Source organism: Vulpes vulpes, chromosome 8, assembly GCF_048418805.1.
Source record: "Vulpes vulpes isolate BD-2025 chromosome 8, VulVul3, whole genome shotgun sequence".
Lineage (NCBI taxonomy): Eukaryota > Metazoa > Chordata > Mammalia > Carnivora > Canidae > Vulpes > Vulpes vulpes.
Genome location: NC_132787.1, coordinates 201630 through 217419, shown reverse-complemented (window position 1 = coordinate 217419; position 15790 = coordinate 201630). Strand labels below are relative to the sequence as shown.

The window sequence follows — 15790 nt, the reverse complement described above, 5'->3', positions numbered from 1 at the left end:
TTCATGATTGGATTGTTTGTTGCTTTGGTGTTGAGTTTAATAAGTTCTTTATAGATCTTGGAAACTAGCCCTTTATCTGATACGTCATTTGCAAATATCTTCTCCCATTCTCTAGGTTGTCTTTTAGTTTTGTTGACTGTATCCTTGGCTGTGCAAAAGCTTCTTATCTTGATGAAGTCCCAATAGTTCATTCTTGCTTTTGTTTCTTTTGCCTTCGTGGATGTATCTTGCAAGAAGTTACTGTGGCCGAGGTCAAAAAGGGTGTTGCCTGTGTTCTCCTCTAGGATTTTGATGGACTCTTGTCTCACATTTAGATCTTTCATCCATTTTGAGTTTATCTTTGTGTCTGGTGCAAGAGAGTGGTCCAGTTTCATTCTTCTGCATGTGGATGTCCAATATTCCCAGCACCATTTATTGAAGAAACTGTCTTTTCTCCAGCTGATAGTCTTTCTTCCTTTGTTGAATATTAGTTGACCATAAAATTGAGGGTCCACTTCTGGATTCTTTATTCTGTTCCATTGATCTATGTGTCTGTTTTTGTGCCAGTACCACACTGTCTTGATGACCACAGCTTTGTAGTACAACCTGAAATCTGGCATTGTGATGCCCCCAGCTGTGGTTTTCTTTTTCAATATTCCCCTGGCTATTTGGGGTCTTCTCGGATTCCACACAAATCTTAAGATGATTTGTTCCAACTCTTTGAAAAAAGTCCATGGTCTTTTGATAGGGATTGCATTGAATGTGTAAATAGCCCTGCGTAACATTGACAGTTTTACATTATTAATTCTTCTAATCCATGAGCATGGAGTGTTTTTCTATCTTTTTGTGTCTTCCTCAATTTCTTTCAGAAGTGCTCTGTAGTTTTTAGGGTATAGATCCTTTACCTCTTTGGTTAGGTTTATTCCTAGGTATCTTATGCTTTTGGGCGCAATTGTACATGGGATTGACTCCTTAATTTCTCTTTCTTCAGTCTCATTGTTAGTGTATAGAAATGCCACTGACTTCTGGGCATTGATTTTGTATCCTGCCACACTGCCAAATTGCTGTATGAGTTCTAGCAATCTTGGGGTGGAGTCTTTTGGGTTATCTATGTAGAGTATCATGTCATCGGCGAAGAGGGAGAGTTTGACTTCTTTATCAATTTGAATGCCTTTTATTTCTTTTTGTTGCCTGATTGTTGAGGCTAGGACTTCTAGTACTATGTTGAATAGCAGTGGTGAGAGTGGACATCGCTGTCATGTTCCTGATCTTAGGGGAAAGGCTCCCAGTGCTTCCCCATTGAGAATGATATTTGTGTGGGCTTTTCGTAGATGGCTTTTAAGATGCTGAGGAATGTTCCCTCTATCCCTACACTCTGAAGAGTTTTGATCAGGAATGGATGCTGTATTTTGTCAAATTCTTTCTCTGCATCTATTGAGAGGATCCTATGGTTCTTGTTTTTTCTCTTGCTGATATGATCTATCACACTGATTGTTTTATGAGTGTTGAACCAGCCTTGCATCCCAGGGATAAATCCCACTTGGCCATGGTGAATAATCTCCTTAATGTCCTGTTGTATCCTATTGACTAGTATCTTGTTGTTAATTTTTACATCTGTGTTCATCAGGGATATTGGTCTATAATTTTTTTTGTGGGGTCTTTGTCTGGTTTTGGAATTAAGGTGATGCTGGCCTCATAAAACAAATTTGGAAGTATTCCGTCTCTTTCTATCTTTTGGAACAGCTTCAATTGAATAGGTATTGTTTCTTCTTTAAGTTTGATAGAATCCCCCTGGGAAGCCCTCTGACCCTGGACTTTTGTGTCTTGGGAGGGTTTTGATGACTGTTTCAATTTCTTCTGTGGTTATTGACCTATTTAGGTTTTCTGTTCCAGTTTTTGCATTTTGTGGTTTTCCAGAAATGTATCCATTTCTTCTAGATTGCCTAATTTATTGTCATATATCTGCTCATAATTCTTTTTAAAAATCATTTGAATTTCCTTGTTATTGGTTGTGATCTCTTGTCTTTAATTTATGTTTTTATTAATTTGAGTCTTTTTTTCTTTTCAATAACGCTGGCTAATGGTTTATCTATCTTATTAATTCTTTCAAAGAACCAACTCCTGGTTTTGTTCATCTGGATGAGATACTACCTCACACCAGTGAGAATGGTGAAAATCAACAAGATAGGAAACAACAAATGTTGGAGAGGATGTGGAGAAGGGGGAACCCTTCTGCACTGTTGTTGGGAATGTGAACTGGTACAGCCACTCTGGAAAACTGTGTGGAGGTTCCTCAAATGGTTAAAAATAGATCTGCCCTACGACCCAGCAATTTCACTGCTGGGGATTTACCCCAGAGATACAGAGGCAGTGAATCAGCAGGACACCTGCACCCCAATGTTCACAGCATCAATGTCCACAACAGCCAAACTGTGGAAGGAGCCTCAGTGTCCATCGCAAGATGATGGATAAGGAAGCTGTGGTCTATGTACACAATGGAATATTCCTCAGCCATTAGAAATGACAAATACCCACCATTTGCTTCGACATGGATGGAACTGGAGGGTATGATGCTGAGTGAAGTAAGTCAATTGGAGAAAGACAAACATTATATTGCCTCATTCATTTGGGGAATATAAAAAATAGTGAAAGGGAATAAAGGGGAAAGGAGAAAAAATGCGTGGGAAATATCAGAGAGGGAGACAGAACATGAGAGACTCCTAACTCTGGGAAACGAACTAGGGGTGGTGGAAAGGGAGGTGGGTGGGGGGTGGGGGTGACTGGGTGACAAGCACTGAGGGGGGCACTTGGCGGGATGAGCACTGGGTGATATGCTATATGTTGGCAAATCAAACTCCAATAAGAAAAAAAAACTCCAATAAGAAATATACAAAAATAAATAAAGTAGTTAAATAATTAAAAAATTAATAAATTAGGAATTATCTTCTCATTTTAAATTCCCTGGGAAAGTTTGCATAGAATTGTTACTAAGTTTTTACTTAAATGTTTGGTAGAATTCACCAATGAGCTAACCCAGAGTTTTTCTTTGTGGGATCATTTTTAAGTACATTATTAATTTTTTGAAGTGCTCTCAGTGAAATAAACTGTGGTGATCACTGGGCTTATCACATTTCTTTCCCACTTTTCAGGAATCACTGTTCCTCATTGCCTCCAGTGCCATGAATGTGTATGTACATATTTGTATGTGTGTGTGTGTGTGTGTGTGTGTATCTCTGTGGACAGAGAAAGTGAGAGCCAGAGTGAGAGGGAGCAAGAGGTGTTCGCTTCTTGTTGACTTAACAAGAGAGTGAATCTGGCTCCTCCAACTTCGTCTTGACCAGAATCAGAGGTCTAGGCATTTCTCTTTTATTTTCCAAGTAGGTTAAACTTCTTTGTCAACTGTCGACCTGAGTAGCAGGAATACTGTAGTTTTCGTTAGGATTTTTTTTTAATTATCAGTTTAACCAGGGGCTCCCAAAGGTATGGGCAATGTACCCATTGCTTCTCATTGAACATCGAAGAGTCCTGTGGATTAAAATCAAATTTCCTGTGGATAAAACTGTTCTACTCTTGATGAAGCTGCCTGCACAGGCTGCATGATGTTCAGGGAAGAAAGTTATATAATCCTGTTCTTTTTTGAAAAGTATAGTCTCAAAAAAATAAAAAATAAATAAATAAATAAATAAAAATAAAAGAATAGTCTCCCTTTCTGAAGGCCACATTCTTTTGGAGATGGCACTTTGAATTCTTAAGACCACTTCTCTTAGTTCTCAAAATTTTGTATTCCAAACTCAAGAATTCTTTGTTTCTATGTCACAAATGATTTGGGTGTCCATCATTCATAGACCAGGAATGATTCCTTGTTTCCTTTCAAGGAACCACTGCAGCAGGAGTCAGTCACATGCTTTAAAAAAAAAAACAAAAAAACGTAAATCTCCATGTTCAGGTTCATGCATTAAAACTTTTTACCCCATCAGTGCTGTTACCCTCTTTTCTGGACAGTAAAACTACATTTATTATCCCACTCTGCCACTCCTGTACTTTAGGTAGACAGACATCTTCAGGCCTCAATAATAGTTTACTTTCTTCAAACCAACAGAGTTTCTTTTAAAATTTGTTTTGCTGCAAAGGATTACAGCTTTCCTCTTTCATGGGCAGGCTCTTTTATGTTCTTTATTTTTTCTTGCTACTGAATATTCTTAGTGTAATATCGTGTTGCTGCTGCTATTGAAATTTTACCTTAACATTTTATAGTATATGTGAGATTTAATAATAATGATACCTTGCATATATATATGGCTGTGTTTTACATATTTTAATTTATTTAATCCACACAGCAACTCTCTGAGAAGATACTATTGTTATTTCTAGTTTCCAAATGAGGAACATATGTGATTGGAAAAAATTTTTAAACGTGGAGATTGTGAACAGTATATGCAAATATAAGAAATTTAAATATGTTTGATACCTGGCATTGAGGAGAGATTATGAGTACTAGTAGAGTTGAGTATACGAGCACTGCAAAATTAATAGATTTAAGTAAAAAGTCAAAATGAGAACAGTTTGAGATAATGAATATATTATGCAAGAATACTCAAGTATAACTACATCAGTATAGTAGGAGTGTGATAGAATTTTAAAATAGTTGGTAGCTATTATAAGGTATTTTATAAAATATGATTTTATATGCACAACAAAGGTATAAAAAGGAAAAATAAATTTAATATGACATTTGCCATGTATTGATATTAATTAACTGAATAATGCATATTAAAAGTTAATTTGCAACTATGTAGGGTAAAAAAAGTCACATGTGTTCTTTGCTTTCATTGTCCAATTATTCTTGACCTGTAGGTGTACCACTTGTAACATTTATTTATTTATTTATTTATTTATTTATTTATTTATTTGACTTTATTTATTCATGAGAGACACCAAGAGAGGCAGAGACACAGGCAGAGGGAGAAGCAGGTTCCCTCTGGTGAGCCTGATGTGGGACTTGATCCCAGGAATCCAGGATCAGGACCTGAGCCAAAGGCAAGCACTCAACCACTGAGCCACCCAGGTGCCCCTCACTTGTAACTTTTATTGCTAATAATTTTAGATTAGGAGTTGTTTTTAGAATTTGATGTAAATCATTAAACTTATGTCATTTAAATTGTAGAATTTTATTTAAAATTATTGAAGTTTCATAATATCTCAGAGCTTCTTCAAATATTCCAGACCAAGACATTTTACTATATATAAAATATACTTTTCACTTTTATGGCTTTATTTAAATGGTCTTTTAGAACCCAAAATAAAAGTAGATGTATATATAGAGTGGAAATGTAAAGAAAGTAAAGGAATACCTTGGAAGTGAACTTGGTTTAAATAAACCTATAGTAATCTACTTTAAATATCCATTGCATCAGAAAAGCAAGAAATGGGTTGTATTTATTACATATTTGTTTTGGTTAAAGATAGAAGTTCTTGGGGGTAGTATTTGTAAAACAATGCAACGAAAGGTCAAAAGTGTACTTTTAGAAGAAACATTATAATTAATCATAATTTCGATTGACTTTGATGGAGAAAATCACTATTCTTCCAGGAAGTAAGAAGAAGACCAAATTCACTGATTCTCAAACTTCTACATAGGAACTGATTCTTTTTTTTAGTCAGATGGAAATCTTAAAATATAAACAACTGTTTCTCCACACTCATCTCACTACTAGATAATTTTCAATATTCAGCTGAATTAAGAATGAGATGTGGTCCAAGAGTCAGCATTAAAAGCAGAGCAAAACAAAGCCTCCCCAGCTGACTCTGAGGTAAGGGGAAGTTTGGCAAAACCTGACCTAATTGACCTCCTGGGCCTTCTTACTTTTCATAAACATTATGCATTTACATATATGTATTTCGAATCTCCCATCTTGGGTTTAAGAATAAACTATGTGGCTAGATGAAACTTATGGCAGAAAACGTTTTTTGTTTTTTGTTTTGTTTTGGTTTTGTATTCAGTCTTTGCAGACCATAAAGAGGAAGATATTTCTTGAGTTTACAACTAAAGACCCAAACTAAGATTCTCTTTTGGTTCAAATAAGTAAAAATGAGGTACATGAGACTTAGAAATAAAAAAGTCTACTGATTGAGTGTACTCAGTAGAACAAGTCTACATAGACTATGAAGCATTTTTATAATTAACTACACTTTCCTCCAAGCTTCCTTAAAAGGAACAATCGGCTATTTTTTTTTTTTTTTTGGGACAATCAGCTATTAACATTCTTCAGTGATGCTTTGGAATCTGCTGGATCTCAAGTAAGGTAGATGGTTTTTGAAAAATCAACTTTTTTTGAAGACCATTTTTCTCAGTTTAGCAAACATTCTTTTTTCTGTTCAATCTTTCATAGATCCATTCGTTACTGAGCACTTTTTTCTTCTCAGATGTTACATATTTCATTTAATTTATACACGTCATTTAATTTAATCCTTATAACAACAATCCAGTGGGGTAAATGTCCTAAGACACAGTTTGCTAATGAGAAAACTGAGGATTGTGGAATTTGAGCAATTTACCCAAGATTAGTCAGTCAGTGAGTGGCAGGACATGAATAAAACTCAGATTTATATGAATTGAAATGCCGTACTTTTAACTAAAAAAACATTTTGACTCCACATACACAAAAAATAGTAATAGAGGCTGAATCAGTTTCACCTCTGACTCTAATTTTATGAAAACTTCTAAATAAAAATATGATTTCAATAAGTTCCTTGAAAGGAAAACAAAATTTTGTCAGTTCAGAAATTAAGTAAAGTAATGGAACTACACAATTATAACATGAAATTTCTTTTATGGATTTAATTTTTCTGATAATAAATATTATTTATACTTAGAATTATTAATATTTTATCTATGTGCTCCTTTGTCTTTTTGTTGTTATTAAGATGGATAGTCATTTAAGAAAGCAAAAAAAAGCCAAACCTATGTAATATTGATACTTTTTGCTCTATTTATAGCGTCTTCTATTTAATTAGCAATATATGTAGGGAGAGAAACCACTTGTTGTTAGAGAAGTTAATCCTGTACTTCAACCATTATATGTCTCTCTATGCAAACAGAATAATTTCCATAACTAAGATCTTCGTTAGCATTTGACAGGAAAAGAAAAAAGACTTGCTGGAGTTTGGCTGCAGCAAGGGCGTGGAGGTACCAGAATCAGAGAGCAGAGACTCAAAGTAGATGAAGTAGAGTTTGAACAGAGCATGCTCATGTAGGAGTCTGATTGATCATTTCACATGACTTTGATGCTTCATTCTCCTTCATGAAGCAGTGACCTCATGTTTCTTAATGCCTTTTATTTTATTTTTATTTTTTATGTTTTAAATATTTTATTTTATTTATTCATGAGAGACACACAGAGAGAGGCAGAGACACAGGCAGAGGGAGAAGCAGGCTCCATGCAGGGAGCCCGACGTGGGACTCGACCCTGGGACCCCGGGATCAGGGCCTGAGCCAAAGGCAGATGCTCAACCACGGAGCCACCCAGGCGTCCCTCTTAATGTCTTTTAAATAGTGAAATGTTTTGAGAACCAAATTAACTGCCTTTGTTGTGGGGAAGGAAATGACCTGTGTTTTCACCCAGGTTTCCATTCCGAATGCAAACATAATTTTTAGGTGCCTATTTGCTGATTTATTTATTTGGCTAATATTTATTATGCTTTTAAGGTATGATAGTAACTGAAATGTTTCTTTTCCTACTCTCTCATGTTATCCTCACAGTGGTCCTCTAATGTAGGTATTATCAGTATCTTCCATCTGAGAGAAGATTTCAAGGCATTGGAAGTGCAGGTAGTTATCTTAGATTTATTGGATTGAAAGAGGTAAAGTTTAGACTCCGTGCACATGACTCCATAGCTTGGAGCAAAGGGCATAGGGTGGCCAATGTCATCACTGTCCCAGACATCCCTGCCTGTCTACATTCCCCACAGCATGAGGACACTAAATATATTAGAAAAATAAGGCTCTTCTGTCAGATACGTTGCCAAGGACACCTCTTAGCACTTTTTCTCTCACTGAGAACTTCAGGAGTCGAAAGGCATCCCACGGGCTTCATGATCATCCCCTCATCTTCTCAGATAGAGCTCAGCCATGAAGAGCGAGCTGAGCCGGAATTCCTCAGGAGTGACTGAGTTCATTCTGCTGGGCTTCAGAACAGCTCCAGACATCCAGATCCTCTTATTCCTATTCTTCTTGCTGGTCTACGTGGTCATCGTGGTGGGAAATAGCAGCATGATAATTGTCATCAGGATGGACTCGAGGCTTCATAGGCCTATGTATTTCTTCCTTAGAAACTTGTCCTATTTAGATCTCTGCTACTCCACAGTCATTGCTCCCAAAGCTCTGGCTACTTTCTTGTCCAAGGACAAGAAAATTTCCTACAATGGCTGTGCAGCACAGTTCTTTTTCTTTGCTCTCTGTGTTGGGACTGAGGGCTTTCTTCTGGCCGTGATGGCCTATGATCGCTTCTCAGCCATTTGCTCTCCATTCCTCTATCCTATCCGTATGTCTCAACAGGTTTGTGTTCACTTAGTAATTGGCTCCTACATCTGTGGAGGCCTCAACTCCATGGTCCAGACAGGATTCACCTTCAGCTTGCATTTCTGTGGAGAAAACCGCCTGGACCACTTCTTCTGTGACGTCCCAGCCCTGATCAAGATCTCATGTGTTGACACGTCTGTGAACGAGATGGTGCTGTTCATCCTCTCCTCCCTCATCATTGTCACCACCACGACTGTCATCCTGGTTTCCTATGCTTACATACTCTCCACTGTCCTGAAGATCCCCTCCACCCACGGCAGGGGTAAGACCTTCTCCACCTGTAGCTCTCACATCACTGTGGTGAGTTTGTTCTATGGGACTGTGTTCTTCATGTACGCCCAGCCCGGGGCCATCTCCTCCCCAGAGAAAAGCAAGATTGTAGCTGTGTTCTACACTCTTATCATCCCTATGTTGAATCCACTGATTTATAGTCTAAGGAATAAGGAGGTGAAAAATGCTGTGAAAAGGGTATTGCTGAGAAGAGTATCTTTCCATTGATTCCAGCCATGTATAAAACTGTATGTTAGACTAAAAGCAATATTTTCAATAATTTGTTATAGAATAGTTTCAAGTAAAGCCATCTAAAAGTTTTGAAGATCAAAGTTTATCTTATCTTTATAACATCAATAGATTCTTTAGGAATGAATTTAAAAATCAACATAGATTTTTCATAATCCTACATAACTATTTCATGGTGTGATATCTAGCTACCATGTAGGTTTGCTGTTTATGTTTTATTTTTCTTAGGTGTATGCAAAGTTGCAACTTACAAATACAGTATACTAAATTAATACACACCTGCAGTTTATTATATCTATAAATTGTTTATATTTACAAATGTATATATGTAAATATTTACATATCCATCTATATGTCTGGGGAGGGAGAAACATGAGAGAGACATTACTGAATGTTCTATGCCCTTTGTTTCCTCCAAATCATAATCAAGCTTGCCACTGTCCAATCTGTCGCAAATGCGTACTCACAGTGATACGGCAATGTAAATTATTGGCATTGTCTAAATTATACAAATTGATACAAAGTATTACACCAATAATATCCTTAATAATATCATCCAAAAACTAATGATTCCTTAATAAAAAATAAATAAATGTGATGTGGTTGCTGTAAAACTATCTTGTCATGGGGGTCTTAGTTGCAAATGTTTGATAATCTTTCCAGTATCACTCATGCTTATTTGCTTGTTGGTCTCATTACTGTCTACTTATATTCTGGGGTCATTTTCCCAACCTGTACACAGATTGAAAAATCCTTATTCTTCTCTAGATTTGAAAAATTATTGCCGTAGAGTGACATAAAATCACATCTTACAATAATTTAATTCTTTCAATGTCTGTGGTTAGTTATGCTTTGTACTATTAATCTTTAGAACTTTATCCTATTTATATTCTTTAATTAAATTTGCCATGGGTTTCACTTCATGCTATCAGAATTTTGAATTTCTGGTCGTTATTTTTAAGATAGTTTATAGTGTGATATCTAATTGTTGCATAGGTTTATTTTTCTAGTTTTGTTTTGCTTAGATGTATCTAAAATTGCAACTCATAAATTTGATTCATACTCATTAATTAGATTCATTAATATAACATCTGTATATACATTTGCATGTATGCATAATTATTTTAACTCATTTACTTAGGATCTTCTGGTTGTATTACATTTTTGTTTCTGATCTCATATGTTGAATGTTTGATTAAATATTTTTTTTGTTTTTACTTTAATGACATATTTAAAACTTTTACACAGTTTTCCATGTGATTTGTATTTGTTTTCATCATTATAAAAATAATTTTTCTATTTACTTTAATGTTAAGGATTCTTTAGATGATTTTTCTTATTCCAATATACTTGACTTATTTAGATGATAGCTTTTTATTGTTGATTAAATATAAAAACAATATTGTCTCATATATAAAAGAATATTTGATAGTTTTTACTCTATTTTATGATTTTAAAAACAGTGAAATCAGAAAACTTAATAAATCTGTCAAATTACAGTTATAAAAAACTGAATGAACACACATTCTAAAGTGGAATATGTAGACGTATTTTCTTTAAAATTAGGAAAAATAATAAAATAAAATTAAGAAAAAGACAAAATGTCCATTATCCCCAATACAGTTCATTTTATTATACCTAGTAAGAGCAATGTGATAATAAATTTAAAGTTAAGGGATTAAGTGTAGGATTAAACTGTTTATTAAACATGATTATTTCCAAAGAAAAAATGAAAGAAGCATTTATATAGATGTCTGGACTAACATAAAAAATCAATTTCATATCTCTAGAACAGTCATGAACAACTAAAATATTTAATTAAAAGCCTGCACCATTATATGTGTATCCAAGATTCTCAAGGGTTTAGCTAATTCAGCAAAAGATGTATAAGATCTCAATGTGGAAAATTATAAAATTCTTTGGATTATGCAATAGAAAAGCATCATTCAAAAATTACGAAGAAGAAAGAAAGGAAGAGTGATGTCAGAAGATGATGAAATAAGCCATCTCCTTTCCATATTCCTGAATGATAATTTGACATCCATCCATAGACAAAACTGCCTCCCTCATGGGAGGTTGGGATCCAGGTAGGAGACTGTGCAACCCTGGTGCAGCAGCCCAAGACCATAGAGAACTGTTTTGAGATCACAGGCCTACACCCAAGCAGCTTGACTTGACGACGGGGTCCCAGCTACAGTGCTGGAATCAGATCCATACCCCTGAGGACTCAAATACAGCCCCTTTGACTTGACTCTGTGACCAGTACCATATGGCAGGGCACTCAGAGGGAATCATGTCCATCCATGGGTTGATTAAGAAGCATGCAGACCGCCACTTGGCTGTGGACCCAAAGGAGCTGCCAAACCAGCTCGAGTCCCTCCTGGCCAGAGTCTGAGAGCCCCTGGAAATGAGCCCACCAAACTGGGTCAGACTGTAGATTCTGAGTAGTTCTACAACAGGGTTCCAACCTGCCCAGGAGCAGTTCATCAATTGTCCTGCTGACACAGGGACTAAGCAGGAAACACTCCGTCTGCACCCCCAAAGATCCTGAAAGGGCCATATACTTGACTTAGCCCCTACAGCCACAGTGGCCAGCAGTGCGGGTCCAGAAGACACTCCCCATTTAATCAGAAAGAAATGAAAACGTTAATCTTTGTCACCTGGCTAAGGTAGTGCTTATCAGGGTTTTCCTCTCTAGAGTGACTTTTTCTCTCTTTTCATACTGTTCTCTTGGAAAGCAAATCACTAAGTGTAGCTTCCTCTTAAGGAATGAGGAGTTAAGCTTTACCTCCCTGTGGGGTGTGTGGACATAAATTATTTGGATTCTATATGTGATCCTCTTTGATAAAGTAAAGGCAACTGAAATAAAAATAATTATGAAGACCTTGGGATGGGAGGACACAGCTATGAGAGTTGATGTGATTCTAAGGCCACCTTAGGTTCAAAATAGGGAGACGTGACCTTCAGCTCTTTGTAGGAAGGAGCTGGAAAATATCACAGTGTTACTTGTCATTAACTACAAAGTGGAAGGTGGAGAGCAATAAGTTACAGCAAATCCCCCTGATGCATGTCCAAGTTATACGCAATTCCTGTGTTGTTTATCTCAGGACATGGCTTCTTGAAAGAGAAATTAATTTATAGTTTATTTGAGCCACGTTAATTTTGTGATTAATGAGCTAACAACTTCCCAAGAATTGCTTGCAAAGATGCAATTTCAGCCTGGAACCTTCTGTAGGGAAGTCAAAGCTTTACTTCCGCCCATCTCTGGTTTTCATCTGGGACTCAAACAAAAAGACAGATTGACCAGAGGAAAAAAAAAATATTTTATTAATGTGTGCAGTGCACAACACATTGAAGAAGCCTAAAATAAAAGAAACTTGAAAAGGCTGTTTGGAATTCCAGCTTATATAGCATCCTCACAAACAACAGTAAATTTACAGAGAAATGGGCAGACAGAGGAAAGCAGTTTTAGGCTCCCATGTGGCAAACTGAGAGAAGGTAAATATATGTCGTGAAACACTAATGGAGTAAGCTGTATTTGCAGATTTTTCTAGTGCCATCTCTGGGCTAATAAGAATCTGTCTCCAGGGGGATCCCTGGGTGGCCCAGCGGTTCAGCAACACCTTTGGCCCAGGGCATGACCCCGGGGTCCCGGGATTGAGTCCCAAGTTGGGCTCCCTGCAGGGAGCCTGCTTCTCCCTCTGCCTGGGTCTCAGCCTCTCTCTGTGTGTCTCTCATGAATAAATAAATAAAATCTTTAAAAAAAAAATCTGTCTCCAGGAAAAGAATTTATTTCTTTAGGCAAAAAGAGAGAGCTTTTTCTGGGTTTGTTATTTCTTAATTGCCTTTACCTCAAAATACTTTTTATGTGAAGGAGGCATATTTTGGGATGACATTCTGCTTCCCTTTGTTCCCCCAGATGGATGATTGCTTCTCCCACACCACAGATTTGAAATTTATTTCCCAGGAAGTGTAAAGCAAAGGACTTCTAGACTTGAAGACAGCACAGAACATGAGTGGGCTTTGTACCAAAAGATCAAGCAATTCAAACTATATTCTAAAATGTGAGGTGTTTCAGGATTTCTCCCTCACTCACATACCAGAATACTGGCCATCAAACTGCTATCCATCCCTCAGCAATTCATATTTCCCAAAAGAGGGACTCAAATATACTGAAATTGAGAATTTATCAATAAATGATCTAGCCAGATTACAATAAATTCTCAAAGCAATAAAAGAATCATGTTATCTAAAGAAAGAAAATGTGCATTTTAGATATTTTGCCTTTATCAAAGGTCTTCAATAAGCAATGTGCCGAATAAATGTGGAAAGATAAAGACACAAAAGTATCAGATAAAAATATATGGAGGAAATTTACATGTAGCAGGGTCTCTTTTGCAACTTCTTTTTTTAAAGATTTATTTATTTATTCATGAGAGACAGAGACACAGGCAGAGGGAGAAGAAGGCTCCATGCAAGGAGCCCGTCATGGGACTCGAACCGGGACCCCAGGGTCACACCCTGGGCCGAAGGCTGACGTTCAACCACAGAGCTCCCAGGTATCCGTCCCTCTTTTGCAACTTCTGAACTCTGTAACAAGAAAACAACCATAGATAACGTGAATGAATCAGCTTGGCAGAGTTCCCACAAAACTTTATTGACACTGAAATTTGAGACATATGATTTTCTTATGTCATAAAATATTCTTCTTTTGATTTTCTCCAATCATTCAAAATCATATATTTAAAAGTGAAAAATGTTGTTAGCTCACAGACATATAAAAACTTGTGACTGGTCAGATTTGACCCAAGAGCTGTGTAGTCTGCTAAACAGTTATCTTTAGGGAAATTTAAAATAAGAAAATCAGACTTTATTGTACCTTCGCTTAGTCCATTTTGAAACTTTTTTCAATTTAAATCAATTTTCCAACATGTATTTCACTCATTTGGGGAACATAAATAATAGTGAAAGGGAATATAAAGGAAGGGAGAAGAAATGTTGGGAAATATCAGGAAGGGAGACAGAACATAAAGACTCTTAACTCTGGGAAACGAATTAGGGGTGGTGGAAGGGGAGGAGGGCGGGTGTTGGAGGGGAATGGGTGACGGGCACTGAGGCGGACACTTGACGGGATGAGCACTGGGTGTTTTTCTGTATGTTGGTAAATTGAACACCAATAAAAATTAATTAAAAAAATTTTTTTCCAACATGTAGTATAACACCCAGTGCTCATCCCCTCCCTGCCCTCAATGCCTGTTACCCAGTTACCCATCCTCCCGTTTTGAAACTTTTCATTTCTTTCTGTAGATTCAAGTTTTGGGTCTGTATTATATTACCTCCATATGAAATACTTCCTTACACATTTTTTTAAACTGGGAAATGGACTTTTAAGTTTTTATCTTTCCCTTTCCCTAAAGACAGTCTTTCCCTTTATATCTGAAGGATGCTCTCATTGGATATAGATTCTAGGTCTCTAGTTTCTTTTTCTTTTTTTTTTTTCTCAGCAAATTAAAGATATTATTCTAAAGAATAATTCTATATTATTCTATTATTTCCTTGCTTGCATGGTTTCTTATGAGCATGAGCACTTTTCTGTTTTCCTATTCTTCTTATCCTTATTTCTTTTATAGGTGCCCTCCCTTCACTTTTCTGGCTGCCTTCAAGCTTTTCTCTTTGTCTTTGGTCTTAAGTACTTTGAATATGATGTCCATGTGCAGTATTTTTTGGTATTTGTCCTGGTTGGTGTTCTCGGAACTTAGTGGATCTCTGGTTTGGTGTTTGTCACTTATTTCGGAAAACTTTTAGCGATCCAGGAGCCTTATTTTTTATTATTATTTTTTATTATTATTTATTTATGATAGTGAGAGAGAGAGAGAGAGAGAGAGAGAGGCAGAGACACAGGCAGAGGGAGAAGCAGGCTCCATGCACCGGGAGCCCAACGTGGGATTTGATCCCGGGTCTCCAGGATCGCGCCCTGGGCCAAAGGGAGGCGCCAAACTGCTGCGCCACCCAGGGATCCCCCAGGAGCCTTATTTATCAAAGTTACCTGCAAACCTATCTGTAACTCATCTGAGACTTCAATTACACGTGTGTTGTACTGTTTGATATTGTCCCACAGTTCTTGGATGTTCTGCTCTCTCTTTTAAAAATTTCTCTTTGTGGGATCCCTGGGTGGCGCAATGGTTTGGCGCCTGCCTTTGGCCCAGGGCGTGATCCTGGAGACCCCGGATCGAATCCCACGTCGGGCTCCCGGTGCATGGAGCCTGCTTCTCCCTCTGGCTGTGTCTCTGCTTCTCTCTCTCTCTCTCTCTGTGACTATCATAAATAAATAAAGAAAAAATATTTAAAAAAAAATAAAAATAAAAATTTCTCTTTGCACTTCATTTTCAATAGTTTATATTGATTTATCTTCATGGTCATTCATGCCTATAGTTTTGGGGAGATGTGTGAAGTATGCTAATGAGAATATCAAAGTCATTCTTCAGCTAGGCTACTGTACTGAATTCTAGCATTTCCATTTTTTTTCTTAGAGTTCCCATCTTACCCCTAAAATTAAATTTGTGATCTTCCATGTTGTTGTTTTTTTTAATTTCCATTACAGCCATTTACATATTATTCAAAGTTACTTTAAAGTCTCTGCCAAAGAGGGGTGCCTGGGAGCACAGTCGGTTAGGCCTCCAACTCTTAGTTTCAGATCAGGTCCTGATATCAGGG

At 36.9% G+C, this 15790-nt stretch overlaps 1 protein-coding gene across 1 annotated transcript; it reads left to right on the top strand.

The window, feature by feature from the left end:
* Positions 1-8107: 8107 nt before the first annotated feature.
* On the top strand, positions 8108-9055 carry LOC112911287 (olfactory receptor 9S13-like). Its single transcript, XM_025987749.2, has one exon. It carries the CDS (start codon positions 8108-8110, stop codon positions 9053-9055), a length of 948 nt encoding a protein of 315 aa, XP_025843534.1.
* Positions 9056-15790: the final 6735 nt, after the last annotated feature.

Excerpts from the sequence above, each read along its gene's own strand:
- LOC112911287 (XM_025987749.2), top strand. The coding sequence starts at position 8,108 with ATGAAGAGCGAGCTGAGCCGGAATTCCTCAGGAGTGACTGAGTTCATT.